The 17,825-nt window shown below is 39.4% G+C and overlaps 1 protein-coding gene across 2 annotated transcripts in view; it reads right to left on the reverse strand.

Moving 5' to 3' along the window:
* The window catches only part of myot (myotilin), a 44,672-nt gene that overhangs the window by 19,248 nt on the left and 7,599 nt on the right, over positions 1 to 17,825 (reverse strand). For both annotated transcript variants that reach the window (XM_032510835.1, XM_032510834.1), the window contains exons 2-8: positions 12,197 to 12,249; positions 10,796 to 10,964; positions 9,238 to 9,300; positions 8,843 to 8,984; positions 7,522 to 7,545; positions 4,965 to 5,084; positions 3,881 to 4,085 (exon numbers count right to left, since the gene is read on the reverse strand). In XM_032510835.1, the coding sequence (XP_032366726.1) occupies positions 3,881 to 4,085; positions 4,965 to 5,084; positions 7,522 to 7,545; positions 8,843 to 8,984; positions 9,238 to 9,300; positions 10,796 to 10,964; positions 12,197 to 12,204 (731 nt within the window). In that variant the 5' untranslated portion in view covers positions 12,205 to 12,249. The remainder of the gene's footprint in view (positions 1 to 3,880; positions 4,086 to 4,964; positions 5,085 to 7,521; positions 7,546 to 8,842; positions 8,985 to 9,237; positions 9,301 to 10,795; positions 10,965 to 12,196; positions 12,250 to 17,825) is intronic.

The raw sequence follows: 17,825 nt of genomic DNA on the forward strand, positions 1-17,825 counted from the left end.
CTCTCTCTCATTTACTTACACACACACACTTGCTATATGTTTTTTTGAGTTTCTCCTGGTCCCTTGAGGGTACAAGACTGGCCAGCAAGCATCAGCTGACCTACCTAGATTCTGAAAATACATTGATGGACAATTTTCTTACCTATGTGTACCTAAATCTTGAGAATGAGTGGTTTCTAAATGGCAGCAGATGTAAATAGTTTCTAATGGCCTAAATTGATGGATACAAGAAAGACCAATCAAGCAGTTCAGATAATAAGAATTTAGATTCTATATCATGCAAGTAATGAGCAAAATGTGGAGTGTTTGAGTGGCCAAAAGCAGTTTTTGAAATATCCCACAAACTAAAAGACAGATAAATCTATAGTTCAACTTATAGGGCTGGGTATTTCCAGATCTTGAATATATTGACTGAAATAACCCAGTACCAAGTAGTAGGGAAACTTTTCCAGTCAGTCCAACAACACCTGCATTCGATCCATTTTGTACCAAGATCCTGAAAAAAATGACTATTTGTATGGTTTTGCTCACAACCAATTACCGCAAGTGTTCAATTAAATGCAAAGTGTGATTGGCCCACTACCACAGCAGCTACAACCCATACAGTCTGTGCTATGGTGAAGTCAAGCTAAATGTTTTCTTAATGTTGTTGGCAGTTCAGCGTGTCAAGATGCTGTTGATCACATGATGGGTATTGAGTGAAGTACTCTATTGGTATCCTATCCATTTAAGGGTACTGGTATCTTATTTTTTCTTTTTAAACGACACCCAGCCATACCAACTTATACTTTTTGAGAATTTTTTAAAGAAATGTGACCAAGATCGGACTGAGGTATTTTACAGATAAAAACTTGTTAGTGCTCTCTGGGGGAGATACTAGCAACTGTTTCTATATTACCATATTTTCAGTAATTCTGGACTGAGTACTTAGCAGCACTCATATATGCCCAGTAAATATTGGTCCCACTGAAAGCAGACATTTTGACATTGCAGAAAGTGCAGAAATGACATTGTTCCACAATGTTCCATTTTAGTGTCCCAGTAACCCATCATAGTCAGCCAACATACAGAATATCAAAGTCATGAACGTGTCACACCTGAGTGTGTGTACTGTATGTGTGATTTAGTATTGCAATGGTACAGTATGTGTATTTGTGTGATTAAGTGGGCAAAGCTATATCGGTCTTGGAATTCGGACATCAGCTGGCAGGTGCACACGCTCTACTGGTGATTACCCAACCCTTTTTAATACACACACACACACACACACACACACACACACACACACACACACACACACACACACACACACACACACAGGACAGAGATATATTGAGTGAGATATTATTCATATTGGTGGTGCGAGATAAAATACATAATTTTCACTGAAAGAGAGATGGTGAATGAGCACCATTTTCTTCATGTATTCATTAAATTGTCTACCAGATGAAAGTTTGACATATTAGGCAAAAACTTCACCACTTTGTTACATGTTTTCAGAATAGTACTGATCCACCCAACAAAGTAAATCAACTGCACTATGTTACCTTCAACTCAGCCTAAATTACTGCTATAACCTGAGAATTTTACAAGGCCATTTTGAGTTACTAAGATGTGTCAAATATATAATACACAATGTCTCAAAAAAAACTCCACAATTGAAAATAACAATAACGCTACACCTAATAACTACACCTCGTCATTGTTCAGACCTATCTGAAATTGGCCCAAACCAACAGAAGTGCCTCACGCTACAGACAATCCAAATAAACAAAATAAATACAACAAACCAGATCAACTTCGAGTTGGCCAGAGAACCTCACCATGACCTTAAAGACAGACTGCTGCCAGCAGTTTGTGAACTGTTGTGTGAAGCACTGAGTCTGGGTGAGAGGGGTTTCTGAAGGGCACAGACGCCATGTCTGCACTTCACTTTCCAGATGACATCATAGCCCTGAACACTGATATAGAGTAGACACATTACACTCAGCCAAACATATTTCACACCAACGAATACACTGACTGGAATTGAATATGAACCAAAGTATTTAGTCAACATCAAAGACACACTTACTGAACTGAACCCTAGCTCAAAAGACAAAAAATAATACTTTGTATTCACTAAGTAGCATGTTTGGCATTTTTCATCTGCTGTGATTTGACTACATTTTGATGTTTAAAAAAAAAAATACAGTAGCAAAATACAAACAAGTGGTGAATTTATTTGTGGTGCAATATCAAAAAACAGCATTGTGTTCCAAAGCTAGTGTCTCATAATATGACTGCACGTGAACGCACCATTCCAGCAGACTTGTTAATCGGTCACTTCAGACTCCTCACACAAACAAAAATAATTTTTGGTAACGAAAGCTGTGTTAAACCATTTAAGCTTTTTTGTTCGACTGCTGGTAAATGGTTAAGTGCGTAAGACACACTGGACAACTAAGGCCTGTCTGACAGGCACAAACACAACACAACAGCACAAAAAATGCCCACACGTATGGTGCTTCCCTAAGTGGATCCCTGAAGCAGCTCCTCCTAGCCGGTTTGAAAGAGCACCATGCCAAATGATACAAAGCCCCAAAATAGACTAAAGTCCACTTTCCAAGTGCTCTAAACATAGTTTGACCTTTCTCGGGAGAGCATAGCATATTGCGTTTCCATGAAATAAAAAAGGAAGGAAAAAATTAGCTTGTTTAAAGATTAACGTCAACGTAGAAAAACAGTAACTTTTTAGCTAGAGGTTGAAGGTTGCTCGTGCATCTAACTCTACATCGCGAAAGTTCCCGGCCGGTTGAAAAGGTTAACGTTAACCTGTGGAAAAACAAAAAGGATATTTTCTTACCTCGTTAAACGTTTTTTTTGTGACACTGTCCTTAAAGTTCAGTACTGGCTAAAATGAAAATGAAATGGGACTTTCCCTGGGTGAGGGAGGAATCCAAACTCCGAATTGAAGCGGGAGGCAGGACTGCAACAGGTGACACCGCGCGCTCACGAGGGGTATGCGGAGAGACGGGGTCGCGCGGGTCTAGCTGATTGGTTTAATTTCCCAAACGCTCTGCGACGTCATCACAACTTCTTTGAACCGCGTCTATTCAACCTCGGTAGTTCGGTTCAGAGCTCGTCTCTGACCGGTCACCTTAAAAAAATAAATAAAATAATACACTTTTTTTTTTAATCACATGAATTAGTGTTTCCTCTTCCGTAGATGTAAAGTTCTTCCCAAAAGCTGCATTTCCATTTCTCATTAATAGGCCCAATTAATAGGCAATACTCGGTTTCATAAGCTGTCTCATAAAAGAAAGAAAAAAAGAAAGAAAGAAAGATAAACTTGACAATTTGCTTGTTTTACAATTTTAGAATAATACAACAGCGGCCTCTTCTGGTGATAACTGGGAACTGCAACAGTCATATTTCTTTGAAATGTCAACACAGACTTCTTTTTAACAACACAAATGAGTGAGTGAGTGAGTAAGTGAGTGAGTGAGTGAGTAGATAGATAGATAGATAGATAGATAGATAGACTTATAGACCTCTTCCATAAACTGACATGTTACGTTCTGTTTTCTTTAATATAATAAAGTCAATGACAACACAACACTGTAACTTGTCCAAGACATTTCAACTATCAACTGTGTTCCGAGTAATTAAAAACAATAAGGTCAAAGGTCAGAGGTCGATCCTGCATGTGAGAAAGAATGCAAGCAACAATAATGATTGTGACTGTCAAATTGTTTTTCATTTTACAACGATTTTATGGCAAAAAGGAATAAACAATGAATTGCGCCGTGTTTGTGTGTGTGTGTGTGTGTGTGTGTGTGTGTGTGTGTGTGTGTGTGTGTGTGTGTGTGTGTGTGTGTGTGTGTGTGTATCTACACACTCTGCAACAGGGATGTCATCTTCTAGAGGACTGTCAGGCCACTCAGGAGGGGGGAGGGTCATGGAATCCGGCAGCTCCGACGGAAAGTCCTCGCTGCTGTTTCTGAAGGAGGAAGTCTCCTGTCCAAACACCGCCTCCTTTTCCTGTCGGAGAGAAAGTGCTTCCTGCTCACGAACGGCCTCGACCTCCAGCTGCTCCTCCAGGTCTGCATGGAGGTGCACAAAGCAAGCAGGGGTGGAATGTAACTAAGTGTATTTACTCAAGTACTACTTACTTTACCTGAGTCTTTTCTTCCTATGCTATGCTACTTTCTGTGTGTGTGTGTGTGTGTGTGTGTGTGTGTGTGTGTGTGTGTGTGTGTGTGTGTGTTGTTTGTAAAGTGGTAGTCATAAACACAGGCAACAAGGTGGAACATATTGTGCAAATGAATGTGATGTAAGCTAATGAATGTAAGTCAATTATTCACTTTCCTTTTGGCTCTGTTTTTGGTCCCCACCATCTCCTCAGGGAAATTTGTGGCAAATTACCTGCTAAATGCTAGTCGCTAACTTTGTACTTAGTAAAAAATTTGAGGTAATTGTACTTTTCATGCCACTCTCTACTCCTACTGCACTACATACCAGAGAGACTTTTTACTCCACTACATTAATTGGACAGCTTTAGCTACTAGTTAATTTACAAATTCACAAAACGCATGTGGATTCCTAAAGTATAAAGTTTTAAATTAAATTAAACTACCCATAATAATATATAACAGCCTACAAGTGCAGCTGGAATTTGATAAGATGATTAAACACTTAGTTGACAGAACTGTTTTGATTGTTTCTAGTTTCTAAAATGTGAGGATACTTACTTACAAAGTAACATTTTCATTGCAGGACTTTTAGAGTATATTTACAGTGTGGTATTAGTATTTTTACTTAAGTAGAGGATCTGAATACTTCTTCCACCACTGAAAGAAAGACATGAGTGACTCTAAAAGCAAGACTGGTAATTGTTATTGTTTAAAACAGGTCAAAAGGTGTAACCCTAACCCTAAGTAAAAAAAAATAAAGTACGGTGCCATATAAATGGACTGTCTTACCATTGTAGACTTCCAGGATTGCTGAGCAGGAGACCGTGCCGAAGGAGTTAATGGCCACACATTTAAACAGACCAGAATCTTCTGGAAAGGCCTCTGTGATGACCAGTGTGCACAGCTCCTCTGCAGAGGGGAACACCAGAACATGAAAGCAGTTTCTCATGGAATAACCAAGTGCTATTTCTAAACAGGATTTAAAAGGTCCCATGACACGGTGGTCTTTAGATGCTTTTATATAGATACCTTAGTGGTCTCCTAATACTGTATCTGAACTCTCTTTTATATAGGCCTTAGTGATCCCCTAATACTGTATCTGAAGTCTCTTTTATATAGACCTTAGTGGTCCCCTAATACTGTATCTGAAGTCTCTTTTATATAGACCTTAGTGGTCCCCTAATACTGTATCTGAAGTCTCTTTTATATAGACCTTAGTGGTCCCCTAATACTGTATCTGATGTCTCTTTTATATAGACCTTAGTGGTCCCCTAATACTGTATCTGATGTCTCTTTTATATAGACCTTAGTGGTCCCCTAATACTGTATCTGATGTCTCTTTTATGTAGACCTTAGTGGTCCCCTAATACTGTATCTGAAGTCTCTTTTATATAGACCTTAGTGGTCCCCTAATACTGTATCTGATGTCTCTTTTATATAGACCTTAGAGGTCCCCTAATACTGTATCTTGACCAACTGCCACTTTACTTGTTTGAAAGCCATGGTGTCTCTTCCTCTGGGCGAGCAAAGCAGAGAAAGGGGAGGTAACCTTGCCCCTTATGACCTCACAAGGAGCAATATTCCAGATTGGCCCATCTGAGCTTTCATTTTCTCAAAGGCAGAGCAGGATACCCAGAGCTTGGTTTACACCTATCGTCATTTCATGGCATGGATCTTTAAGCTGCACTATGTCTAAAGACCAATGAGGTGCTCATTAATTGATGTACCGTGGTTGTATAAATGTTTGCTCCCAGTTTCATGAAGCCTTTGGATAGTTTGTGGCCCAAGAGAGGAGACAAATCAAAAATACAAATATCTTAAAACCAATGAGGAACCACTCAATAAACATGTCAATGATTATGTTGTCCCTTAATACGTGATGCACGTCATTTACAAAATCTTGCATGATTGCACGAAAATTGAAGTTCAAATTATTACAGATTTTTCTCCTCACTTCCACATGTGTAGTGGCTAGTGTGCAGAGTGTCAGAGTCCTCAAAATCAACAGTCCAACTCCAGTTCTGATAGAGTTGTTTGCATCTATACTCACTACTGGTGTAGTAGTTTATAGGTTATAGGTTTATTTTCTCAAAAGAGAAACACACCAAGGGCATTTTTCAGGTACTGATCCATGGAAGTAGACTGGAAAGTAACACACAGTCTGGCTCCATATAAATTTCTTTTTTGTTATTATGACGTGTCAAACTAAATACAAAATATTATTATGTATATGTCATATGACACCATATACCAGTCCAATAAGTTAATACCAGGGGTGTCCCAAACACTTTGGCTAGTGATCTGTTAAAGCTATAGTACGTAGTTTCTGTCACCCCCCAGGAGGAATTCTAAGCAATGACAAAACTGTCGCCGCATCCACATGATACAAGCCTTCCGTGATCAACGCGCCGCCCCCACCCCCAGCCCCCACCCCTCCTCCACGCAGTTTCTACTAGCTAAGGAGGACACGGAGGATTAAACAAACATGATGGACTCTTCAGAAGAGGTAATAAGCGCACGGCGTTGGGTGTGTCCAAATTCACTTTTGCTGGTTTGACGGCAGAAAAAAAGGGTCCGTGCGCCAGGCACATGGTTTATAAGGGTTGTGTCTTCATTAATCATAGGTGTGTTTTGCACGTAACATTAAACCAGTCAGAGTGTCATCTCCCATCCCCTTTAACAGCCAGGTGCTTTTGTACCTTGGTGTTTTGCTATTACGATGGCGGATTTGCACAGTAATATTTTCATTTTTTAAACTTTTGCGTGTGTGTGCTGCTGCACTTCCCTGTGTATGTTTAACAAGCACAGTGTGCGTGCGCTGTGCACTAGCCATTTAAAAAAATGCTGTGTTAAAATTCAATGAAATGCTGCTGACTTTAGACCAGATTTGTGTCGATCAAATGCGCAATCCCTTTCTGCTGGCGAAAAATAGCAATATGCCAAGAATTCACCTAAACACACCTCCCTGTAAGACCAGCACTACCATGGGTGCAAAGATGGGTGCAGGTGCATTTGCTATTTGAACAACATGGGCGCAGGATGGGAAGTTAACAACTGTGTCGGTCTTTAAATAACAAAGACATTTGCACCGGGTGAAAGATGGGGTCCTAAAGCTTTATAGCAATACCTAACACCTGGTCACAGGCATGGCCATAGGCCTGAGTTGTAAGCTGTTCAACCAAAGAACAATTTTCTTTATGTAGGATTTATCTCATAAAGATTATCGGGGTACCACAGTGAGAAAACAAAAAAAAAGTTTTCTGTATCCGATTTATCTCAGGGACACACAAACATGAGAACCACATCTTTTAAAAACATTATTGGAAAACCAATATTCTGTACTCACCTGGCACGGATGTAGAGCTGGCTTCTGGGAAAACAAGAAGAGACAAAAGTCATTTCTTTTTGAAGTGAACTCATCACCATATGTAAATCCTGAGCTGCTATACACAAGAAATATATCACTTAGTCGCTGAGCAGTACAATGCATATTAGGGATGAATTAGTTTTACTTTCATGTGATAATATTACCACATACTGAGTCAGTTGCAGTAGAGGAAGAAGTATTCAGATCCTTTACTTAAGTAAAAGTTCTAATACCACAATGTAAAAATAATACACAACAAGTACAAGTAATTCCTGCATTCAAAACCTTACTTAAGTACAATTATGAAAGTATCATCTGCAAAATGTACTTAAAGTATGAAAAAAAAGTAACTGATGTTTCTGGATAAATATGATTTAATGTGTTGCATTTACTGGTGAGGAAATTCATTTTAACTTCTTCATATACTGTTGGGTAGTTTAATCTACAGCAATGCATCATATTCTATATGATCATTATGTGTTTGTAGTATTGTTGTCCTATAAGTCCTATAAGTTGTCAAATTTTTTACGTTTTCCGAAAAACAGCCCGGTTTTCAGCTTTGTGATGATGCATTTTCCAGCTGCTAGTGATGTCCAAATTTAGCTTTGTGAAGCCTTTCCTTTATTTTCGGAGCCCAGTAGATGGCGCTTTCTGTTCAACAAAGACTTGAAAGCACACTTAAACGTCCATTCCTTCCGGTATCTTCTTAAAACCAAAAGCACTAACTATGCTATATCACTTTTAGAATCCCACTCCCGCTGGATTATTTAGAGTTGGTCTAAAAAACACACCAAATTGTTGGAAATACAAGACAGAGGACGGCCATTAACTTCATGTCTTATGGTCCTGTGACAAGGTCCAGGACTTTGGGACCGGAATGCATGATAACCTATGTCTGATAGCAGGGACCCAGGTTCCAATCCTAAACGGGATGGATAATTAGAAGCTGGGTCCAGACTAGTTTAATGATCGCCAGACCGATTATTTTAAGAGGATGGAAGAATGAAAGGGTGCCATCAATCCGGCAGTGGTCTGAAAATTGAAATTGAATTGGAACTTGTCATATAAACGGTTGGCCATATTGGAAGTCTACACTGGAAAATGGGGGAAGTACCTGAGCTTTCTGGAGGGCTCCTAGGACGCTTTGTGCTGGGGAGAGACGTGTATGATGGGCTTATGGTTTTTAAAATATAAAAGCACCATTGAGTTTTGGTCACCAAAACCCAACCAGGGGTTTTCTGAAGCTTCATATGGACACCACCACAGTTCGACCCCAGTCCACTGCCAAACACACACTCACTCTTGCGTAGTATCCTGAAATCATCCGAGTCCAGGACTTGCTCGTCCTCTCTATACCACATGACCTGCAGAGGGGGGGTTCCCCTCAGTCTGCACTCCAAGACCACCAGCTGGCCATGCACTGTGGAGACATCATGGAGGCCCTGCAGGAGTGAGTGTGTGTGTGTGTGTGGGTGGGGGGGGTAGGATGCAGATGTGCAGAAATGGAAAGCGGATGGAGGAAGATAAAGATTTACAGATTACTGTAATCAGTAATCTCTCTTTTAAATCATACAGACTATTAATACATCACAGTTCATACACAAAGGCAATTCAAAGGGCTTTACATAAGCATTTCACATACAAAGCAAATACATAAATCATTAAAAAAACAAAAACACATTACAACACCTTTACCTTAACAAAAGTAGGAGCCACTCCATTCCCTGAGTACTGCTGATTGTAGATGGGACTCTCATTCTGGAGATGGAAAATAATATATTTCATTTGAGCTGTTTAACAATCCTTTTTACTTATATGCTTATATTTGTTAAAGAGTGATGTGATGTGTCTAAATCAGTGTTAGTAAACTGCAGTATGTACAGTCGCTGTTATGTACAATGTTAAATGTATACATTATATCTATGAAATGAGGAGATTTGTTTGAATGTAAATTATAATCCCAATGAGATTTATTGACAAAGAAAGTTTTCACTTGCTTGGAATTTGCCTTGGTGTGTATGGTGCATTCAAGAAACATATGAAAATGGAAAAAACAAACAAAAAAACAATAGAGCAAAGTAGGGCGCCGGTCATTTGTTTTTTTAAATCCTGTTAATACTTTTCCCAGTGTGTGTGTGTGTGTGTGTGTGTGTGTGTGTGTGTTTTCATTCATCATGGCAATATTCAAAATCAGTTATTTTGCTTTCAAAAAATGTAACTTACTGAATTTCTGCATTTTCTTTTTTGGAAAACCTTGTTTTTTTTACATTAAAATTGCGTCATCGTCAATTCAAGCAATGCGTGCTTTGATTTCAATTGTTCAAAATCAAATCAAAACAATCATTTATTAAACGTAATTGAGATAAAATCTTCAATTAATCAAGATTGTGATATGAGGTCATATCGTCCAACCCTGAAGAACTGCAGCAATCCAAGAACATCAGTATAGAATGCAAATATTAAAATCAAAATATGCAACAGGAACTGTAACAAATGTTTGCTAAATAGCTGTTTTATGGCTGTATGGCTTTGTGCAGGGTGTGCAAAATATTAATCTGGATGTGCAACAGTTCCCAGTACATATAATATGTGCAATGGTCAGGGATAATAGTCCAGAATGTGTTAAAGGTCCCTTTTGTCACTTTTTTCAAGGCTTTTAAAAAAAATTCATGGTCAATAAACCTATTTATATGACATTATACCAAATGTTTGTGTTAAAATAATGCAGAAATTATGACTTATTTTGACCAATAGTTAAGATCAGAGGATGTTGATGGATAATCACAGACTGGTTCATGTCAGGAACTAAAATTCAAATGAAAGTAAAATCAGTAATTTTACTTGTTGTATGGCTTCCGTATTCCATATATATGCATGTATCTGGCTCTCTTTCAGCTAAGGGGCCCTTGGCCCAAAACCGTAGAAGACCTCTGCATTACGGCACAAAACTATATATTTAATTTTCAGCTTTTACTGCAATACATGAGCCCTTGGAGTTTTCATTGCGTGTCTCTATGACGTGTAATGTTAGACAGCCAATCAGCAGCCTTATTAGAGCTTGGTGGAATCATGCTGCATGCTTATTGGCTCACTGACGGTGAAGGGATTTACTCCTTAGGTGTTGAAATCGGGTATGGAATGATGAGGCGTTTTTTCAATATTACGGAGTCATTGCCTAAAATGACTGAATTCGGTACCTAGCCCTAGTGTGTCAGCGTGTGTGAGCGGGGGTCCTGGTTCTGGGTGTAGTTACCCTCTGAGGGCTGACACCCAGCGGCTGCACCAGGCTGGAGTGCCTCTGAGCCAGGGCGCTGGAGGAAGTGGACGAGGAGCTGGAGGAGAGCTCTCGAGAGGAGGATGCAGAGGAGGAAGAGGAGATGGTCAGGGACATGGTGCTGGTCTTCTTCTGCACCCTCTGGACGCTGCACAGGCACATATTAGCACAGGATCCACTTATTAGGAATGATTTGGAAACAATTGTATCTGCTTGTGTTTACTGTTTTCCTGGGCAACTTGGTAACTGTGTAGCCTGGGAATCAGTGTGTGTGTGTGTGTGTGTGTGTTTTCATAATTATACATCATATTTCCCATCCTATACATCCTGTGTGTGTGAGTGTGTGTGTGTTTTCATAATTATACATAATATATCCTATCCTATACATCCTATGTGTGTGAGTGAGTGTGTGTGTGTGTGTGTGTGTGTTTTTGTGTGTGTATGTTTCCATAATTACACATCATATAGTCCATCCTATACATCCTGTGTGTGTGTGTGTTATGGGATTTCATAATTATACATAATATATACCATCCTATACATCCTGTGTGAGTGAGTGTGTTTTCATAATTATACATCATACATCTTATCCTATACATCCTGTGTGTGAGTGTGTTATGTGTTTTCATAATTATACATCATATATCCCATCCTATACATCCTATGTGTGTGAGAGAGAGAGTGTGTGTGTGTGTGTGTGTGTGTGTGTGTGTGTGTGTGTGTTTGTGTATGTTTCCACAGTTATACATCATATATTCCATCTTATACACCCTGTGTGTGTGAGTGTGTGTGTGTGTTTTCATAATTATACGTCATATATCCCATCCTATACATACTGTGTGAGAGAGTGTGTGTGTTTGTGTGTTTCCATAATTACACATCATTATTCCACCTACACTCCTGTGTGGTGTGGTGTGTGTTTTCATAATTATACATCATAAATCCCATCCATACATCCTCTGTGTGTGTGTGTTTGTGTGTGTGTGTGTTTGTGTGGTGTGTGGTGTGGGTGTGTGTGTGTGTGTGTGTGTGTGTGTGTGTGTGTGTGTTTGTGTTATGTGTTTTCATAATTATACATCAACTATTCCATCCTGTGGAGGCTATCCTATAAGCCTCAGTATGGATGGCATGGTGTTCTTAACTAAAAAGGTGGATAGAAATGGCTCCTACACATCCCATACATCCTGTGTGTGTGTGTGAGAGTGTGTGAATGTGTTTTCTCAAATGTAATTTTACATTTTATATTCCATCCAACACCTCCTTTATACTACACTTTTCAATATTGAATTTTAAAGTTTGTATCAACTTTTTTACATTTAGTTTTGACTCAGTTTCATATTTATGCGCGTAAGTGTCCGTGTGTGTGCAGGTGGAACTCACTGAGCCATGTCTCAGGCGTTCCAGGAGGCAGCGACAGTGGCGGTTTGGACTCTCTACAAACATAGAAGAAGAGTGTCAGACATTATTACACTCCCTCCTACCTCAGATTTGCATCATAGTATCAAATCCTTTATTACAACAGCCATTTTTTTTATTTAGTTATATTTTTGGGGTTTTATTCCCTTTATTTGGACAGGACAGATGCAAGTATGTGTGAAAGGGGGAGAGAGAGAGGGGGGAGTGACATGCGGCAAAGGGGCCACAGGCCAGATTTGAACCCGGGCCCGCCGCGTCGAGGAGCAAGCCTCTATACATGGGCATCCGCACAGACCACTGCGCTATCTGGATGCCCACAACAGCCATTTCTAACAGTAAAAAGCCAAAAAGTAAACACACAAACAACAGGCAAACAACAGACAATGAGCAAAAGGTATTGAATGAATGTAAAGTGGCATTAAATGAAACGTATTGTAAAGTGCATTCCAACTTTAGACCTGTTTTACTCTCTGCTGCTGTCAATTGTCATTTCAAGTTAAATCGATGCAGCCCTCCTGCACCCCATATACCTCCGGTTCTCATCGTTTCCAACACCTCCATCAGAGGCCCCGCTTCACATCACATCCACCCAGATCATCAGGCTTCCTTTATCCCTTCATCACCTCCCCTAGTGTCTGGACTCCACCAAAATAAGTTCCCTCCCGAGGTTTTTGCAGAGGCATTGTTGCTCCGTCCAGCACTTTGTGTCACCCAAGACAATTGGGATTGGTTTACAGAAAAGCCGATAAACCAGAGCAGGTTTTTCTCCCATCCCTTAAAAGTTATGTGGACTAGCCAGACCTTCCTTTTGCAGCGCTGTGAAAGAAGGTCTCTCAATGCGAGACCACTAACATACCAACCTTTCACGCACCATGTTCATTAACCCTCCTAATGTGTCCTCGGGTCAAATTTGACACCTTTAAAAATGTCTACAGTATATCTGAAATATGGGTCTCATTTTAACCAAATCGTCATTAAAAAATGGATTAGATTCCATAAAACGCTCTTTGCAAATACATTTGATCACTTTCATTCCTGACGAAACTCATTTGTTCGTTCCTCTGATCTTAACTATTAGTCAAAATAATTCAAAATGTATGCTTTTTTAACACGAATATTAGGTATAATTCTATATAAATGCGAGTTATTGACCATGAATTCCAAAAAGTACTAACGAGTGGTAGTACGGTGGTGGTAGTGAAAGCTTAAAAAAAGTCTGAAAAAAAGGGACAAAAATGTCAAATTTGGGTCGGTTTTAAAACCCGGGAGGACAACACAAGGGTTAAACTTATTTCACTCTTAAATGAAGTGTCTCCTGATTGAAATGGAACCTGAGTGTAACTGCAGACACCCAGTTGTGAATAAATGTATCTCTATGAATAATAAGTAGGGGTTTCAGAGCATGCATGGTCAGCTGCAGGATCCAGGAGTAGATGCAGTAGAACGCCATCCTCTGTTACATGCAAATACGAGGGAGCGACATCCTGGAGAAGTAAAATGCTCTCTTCTACCTAAACATATACTCCCTAAAACACATTGAGCATCTCAATTTCCCACCAGTGTCTGATATTACATGACACTGCTGTTGTTATGAGCAGCTTCCAAAGTATTCATTTTAATGGAAGTGAAGAGGTGTTTAGCAGGTAGACCCTGAAAAAGAGCACACATGTGCTGCATGGTGTGTCTGCAGGACTGTTGAATTGGATTGTTCAGGTTACTCAGTGTGTACTACTGCGGTCATGTATTTGTGCCGTCATTCGGAGAGTGCACAGAAGCACATCAGTTACAACACAAAGGAAAAACTGTATTCCTACAAAGAAGCTTTTAATTTGAGCAAAAAAAAAAAGCTTAATGCTTTTATTTCCTTGGTTTGCCCTCTCTTACAGTGTTTCAGTGTGCCGCAATTTCAGCCAATCAGAGGATCGGAGCGGTTTATTAGTACCACGGCCACACGTAAGTAGGTTATGCAATTTGGATATTGTTGTTGAAATTGTGCCCGAGGGCTCGCGAGCTGACAGAGCAGGAAATGTGAGATGAAACTGAGTGGGGGGTTATTATTGTACACTTATGTGAAAAATACAACTCAAATATATTAACGCAATACCGTTCAAATTCAAGTTTTCTTTGCAGGATACTCATTTCCTTGAAAAAAAACGGACTTTTTGATTATTAATAAACGTCCGTTACATTCCAGCCATTGCTCCACGCGTTGCTAAAAATCTAATTACAACTATCAGATCCATGCAACTCTCTGTACATCTCAGTATGGCTATGATCAGAAGATTGTGCGCAGAAAATCAATAATTGCCTCTTCTGAAGAGTTCCTCACGTTTTTTTTAAATCCTCCGTGTCCACCTCGGTAACTAGCAACTGTGTGGCGGGGGGGGGGGGGGGGGGGGGGGGGGGGGGGGTTGTCATGAAAGGCTTGTACCATGTGGACATTCCGAGAGAAACTACGCACTACAGCTTTAACCCTTATTTTGTCTTCCCAGGTCAAAAAGATTAACACCTCTTCTTTTTTTTAACCCTTTTTTTCAACATTTGACATTTTCAACGCATTATTGTTTTATTTGTTTTCCACTAACACCACCTTACTACCACTAGTTTTACACTACTTTTTAGAATACATTGTCAATAACCCTCATTTGTATAGAATTATACCTAATATTTGAGGTATAAAGCAGAATGTATGACTCATTTTGATTAATAGTTAAGATCAGAGGAATGAAAGTGATCAATTGTATTTGTAAAGAGCGTTGTATGGAATCCAATCTTATGTTGTTGGTGGTAATTTGGTTCAAACGAAACCCATATTTCACATATAGACATTTTTTAAAGGGGTCAAATTTGACCGGAGGATAACAGGAGGGGTAAAATGTCCCAACCACACACATAACACAAATATATTGCACAATGCTATCTGATAAACCAATATGGCTTTCATTTTGGCGTGAGTGTGAGATCCATTGTTAGTAAAATGTTAGGCCGGCTGCTGCTGCTAGGTAGTTCTCTGTCTCTGCCCCCCCCCCCCCCCCCCCCCAAAGACAGATGGAGGTGGACGGACGAGGAGACGAGAGACTTTCTGAATTTAATTTTTCAGGAACTCGTGAACGAAACGGTTAGGACAAGCCGTGGGACGTCCTGTGGAGTAAATGGAAGACGCTCAAACAGAGACATGTCTCAAAAAAAAGAGTCTCGCAGCTGTGCCGGAGGGACAATAAAAGACAAGTTGCATCTGCATCGTCATAGCCATGTGTTGATAGCATTGTGGTTTTCTTATTATAGCTTTATATGTCGCTATCAGCTGGCACATCATCACTATTACAACTTGTCCCATATTGATCATGTTTTGGTAGACGGTCGATCCATTTTGTCTAGAAAAACAGTGTTCTTAAAAGTTTGCTTGAATGTGCGATTCAGTGCGAAAATGAATGGGAACACCTTGAAATGTCTAAAATCAATTTGATATTCCAATTTGATTGCAAAACAGCATGTGACGTCATTACCACAGGTTTTTATTTGCTTAAACGCTGTTGAATGGTAACACACTTTCACCAGCTTTATTCACATGAGTTTTTTTTTCCCACAACTTCAGATAATTTGATTGACAAGTGGATGAAAACTTAGCTACTGGATCTCCGAACTTTTGGACACGGACACCTGTCCATTAGGGTACCACTCCCGCTCTGTACCCTGGATCTGACATCCGTTGAAGGTGGACTTTGACTTTTGCCCTGTGGCATTCCTGAACATTTGCAATAAACCTGTTAAACTTTCATTGGGCTCTGCGTTGTTGCCTGCACTTGGGTTCAACTTTAGTTTCACACGTAACACAAAATGCTAGTGGGATCACTGAAAAACACCTGTTGTTTCACAAATAAGAGAAGGTGACCAGAAAAACACGGATTCCAAACAACATATCTGACATATGAAGACAAAACACATATAATGAAACTAAATAAAACAAACTATTAATAGTAACATACTCTGCATAGGTTGAAGCTCGACATGGGAAACAAATGATAAAAGTATGCAACGTGGAAGCCAAAGTATGCTGTTTATATGAAGACAAGTGAAGAGACCAGATTGTAGTCTTAATTATCAAATCTGTAGTTCACAAAAGAAACATGGCTACCGTCATATCCAAACCCCATTTTCAACCAGTTTCTCTGTGTATTGATGCAACAATACAGCAAATGTATACGCTGAAAAGTGCACGTATCTAGTGGTCATCTTATGTTCAGTCATATCTTTATTATGTCTGATGTTTTATGTAACAGAAGCTAAACCTCAATAACTCTCATATGACGAATGCACTAGTCTGGGTTAACAGAAGTTTCCAAGATGATCAATCTGCTTTGGGAAAATACTGAAAATGTCAAGTTTTGAAGAAAATTTGGATCGCGTAATAAGGCAGGCCTGCTCGGTTTGTTTGGGGAATAATCGTAAAGATTTACAAAGTATATGTTAACAGCATTTACTAACTAATAACTGGGACGTTTTAGGACTAACGCAAATTACATTTAACCGTGTATCACTTCATCAATATAGCTCACGTTACTTTATTATTATTATTATTATTCTAATACCGGATAAGTGGACGAAGATGGGTGGATTATTATTATTATTACTACATTTTATTATCATTTAGCTGACGCTTTTAACCAAAGCTACTTACAATTGCTATATACAATGGCTTCAATAAGTTAACATACCCAGGCTAAAGTTGATTAAAAAGAGGAATAAAAAAAACTCTTTTAGAAATTGAGGTTAATGCCTTAATTCAAAAAATTTTGGAAAATCCAACCTTTTAAGGACACCAATTGTTTTAGTGAATGAATAATGTATTGTAAATAAAAAATTGTTCTTCCTTAAAATACAGGGGGCATGAGTATACACCCCCCTATGTTAAATTCCCATAGCGGCAGGCAGATTTTTATTTTTAAAGGCCAGTTATTTCATGGATCAGGATACTATGCATCCTGATAAAGTTCCCTTGGCCTTTGGAATTAAAATAGTTTTTGCATTAAGATCAATTTCCAAAAGATGTTTTTTTTATTCCTCTTTTTAAATCAACTTATTACCCAAGCATAGGTATGTAAACTTATTCTAGCCACTGTATGTTAGAGGTTGAACACCTCTGGAGCAACCGGGGGTTAAGTGCCTTGCTCAGGAACACATTGGTTGATGTTTGCAGTGGGAATCAAACCCGGGTCTCCCATACCAAAGGCATGGGTCATGTCCTCTGCACCATCACCAACACGTTACCGTACTGTGTGAACAGTTGACTTCATTTTCTTTCGTTTTCTTTTGCCGGGCGCCAATGTTCCACCAAAACAAGTTCCTTCCCGACAACCAGACTATTTTGCGGAGCCACCAATGCTGTGTCCCTATCCTGGATTGTAGAGTAGACAGAAATGACTCCACAGTGCTGTGGAAATGCCAGTGGTCTGGCATTGAGAATATAATGCACGCTCACACGCAAAGACACATGAACACAGATGTGTGCTTAAGCACACATGCACACACAGAGAATGTCACAGTTGCAGTGAGGAAAATAAGTATTTGAACACCCTGCTATTTTGCAAGTTCT

The sequence above is a fragment of the Etheostoma spectabile genome, unplaced genomic scaffold (assembly GCF_008692095.1).
Source record: "Etheostoma spectabile isolate EspeVRDwgs_2016 unplaced genomic scaffold, UIUC_Espe_1.0 scaffold273, whole genome shotgun sequence".
NCBI lineage: Eukaryota > Metazoa > Chordata > Actinopteri > Perciformes > Percidae > Etheostoma > Etheostoma spectabile.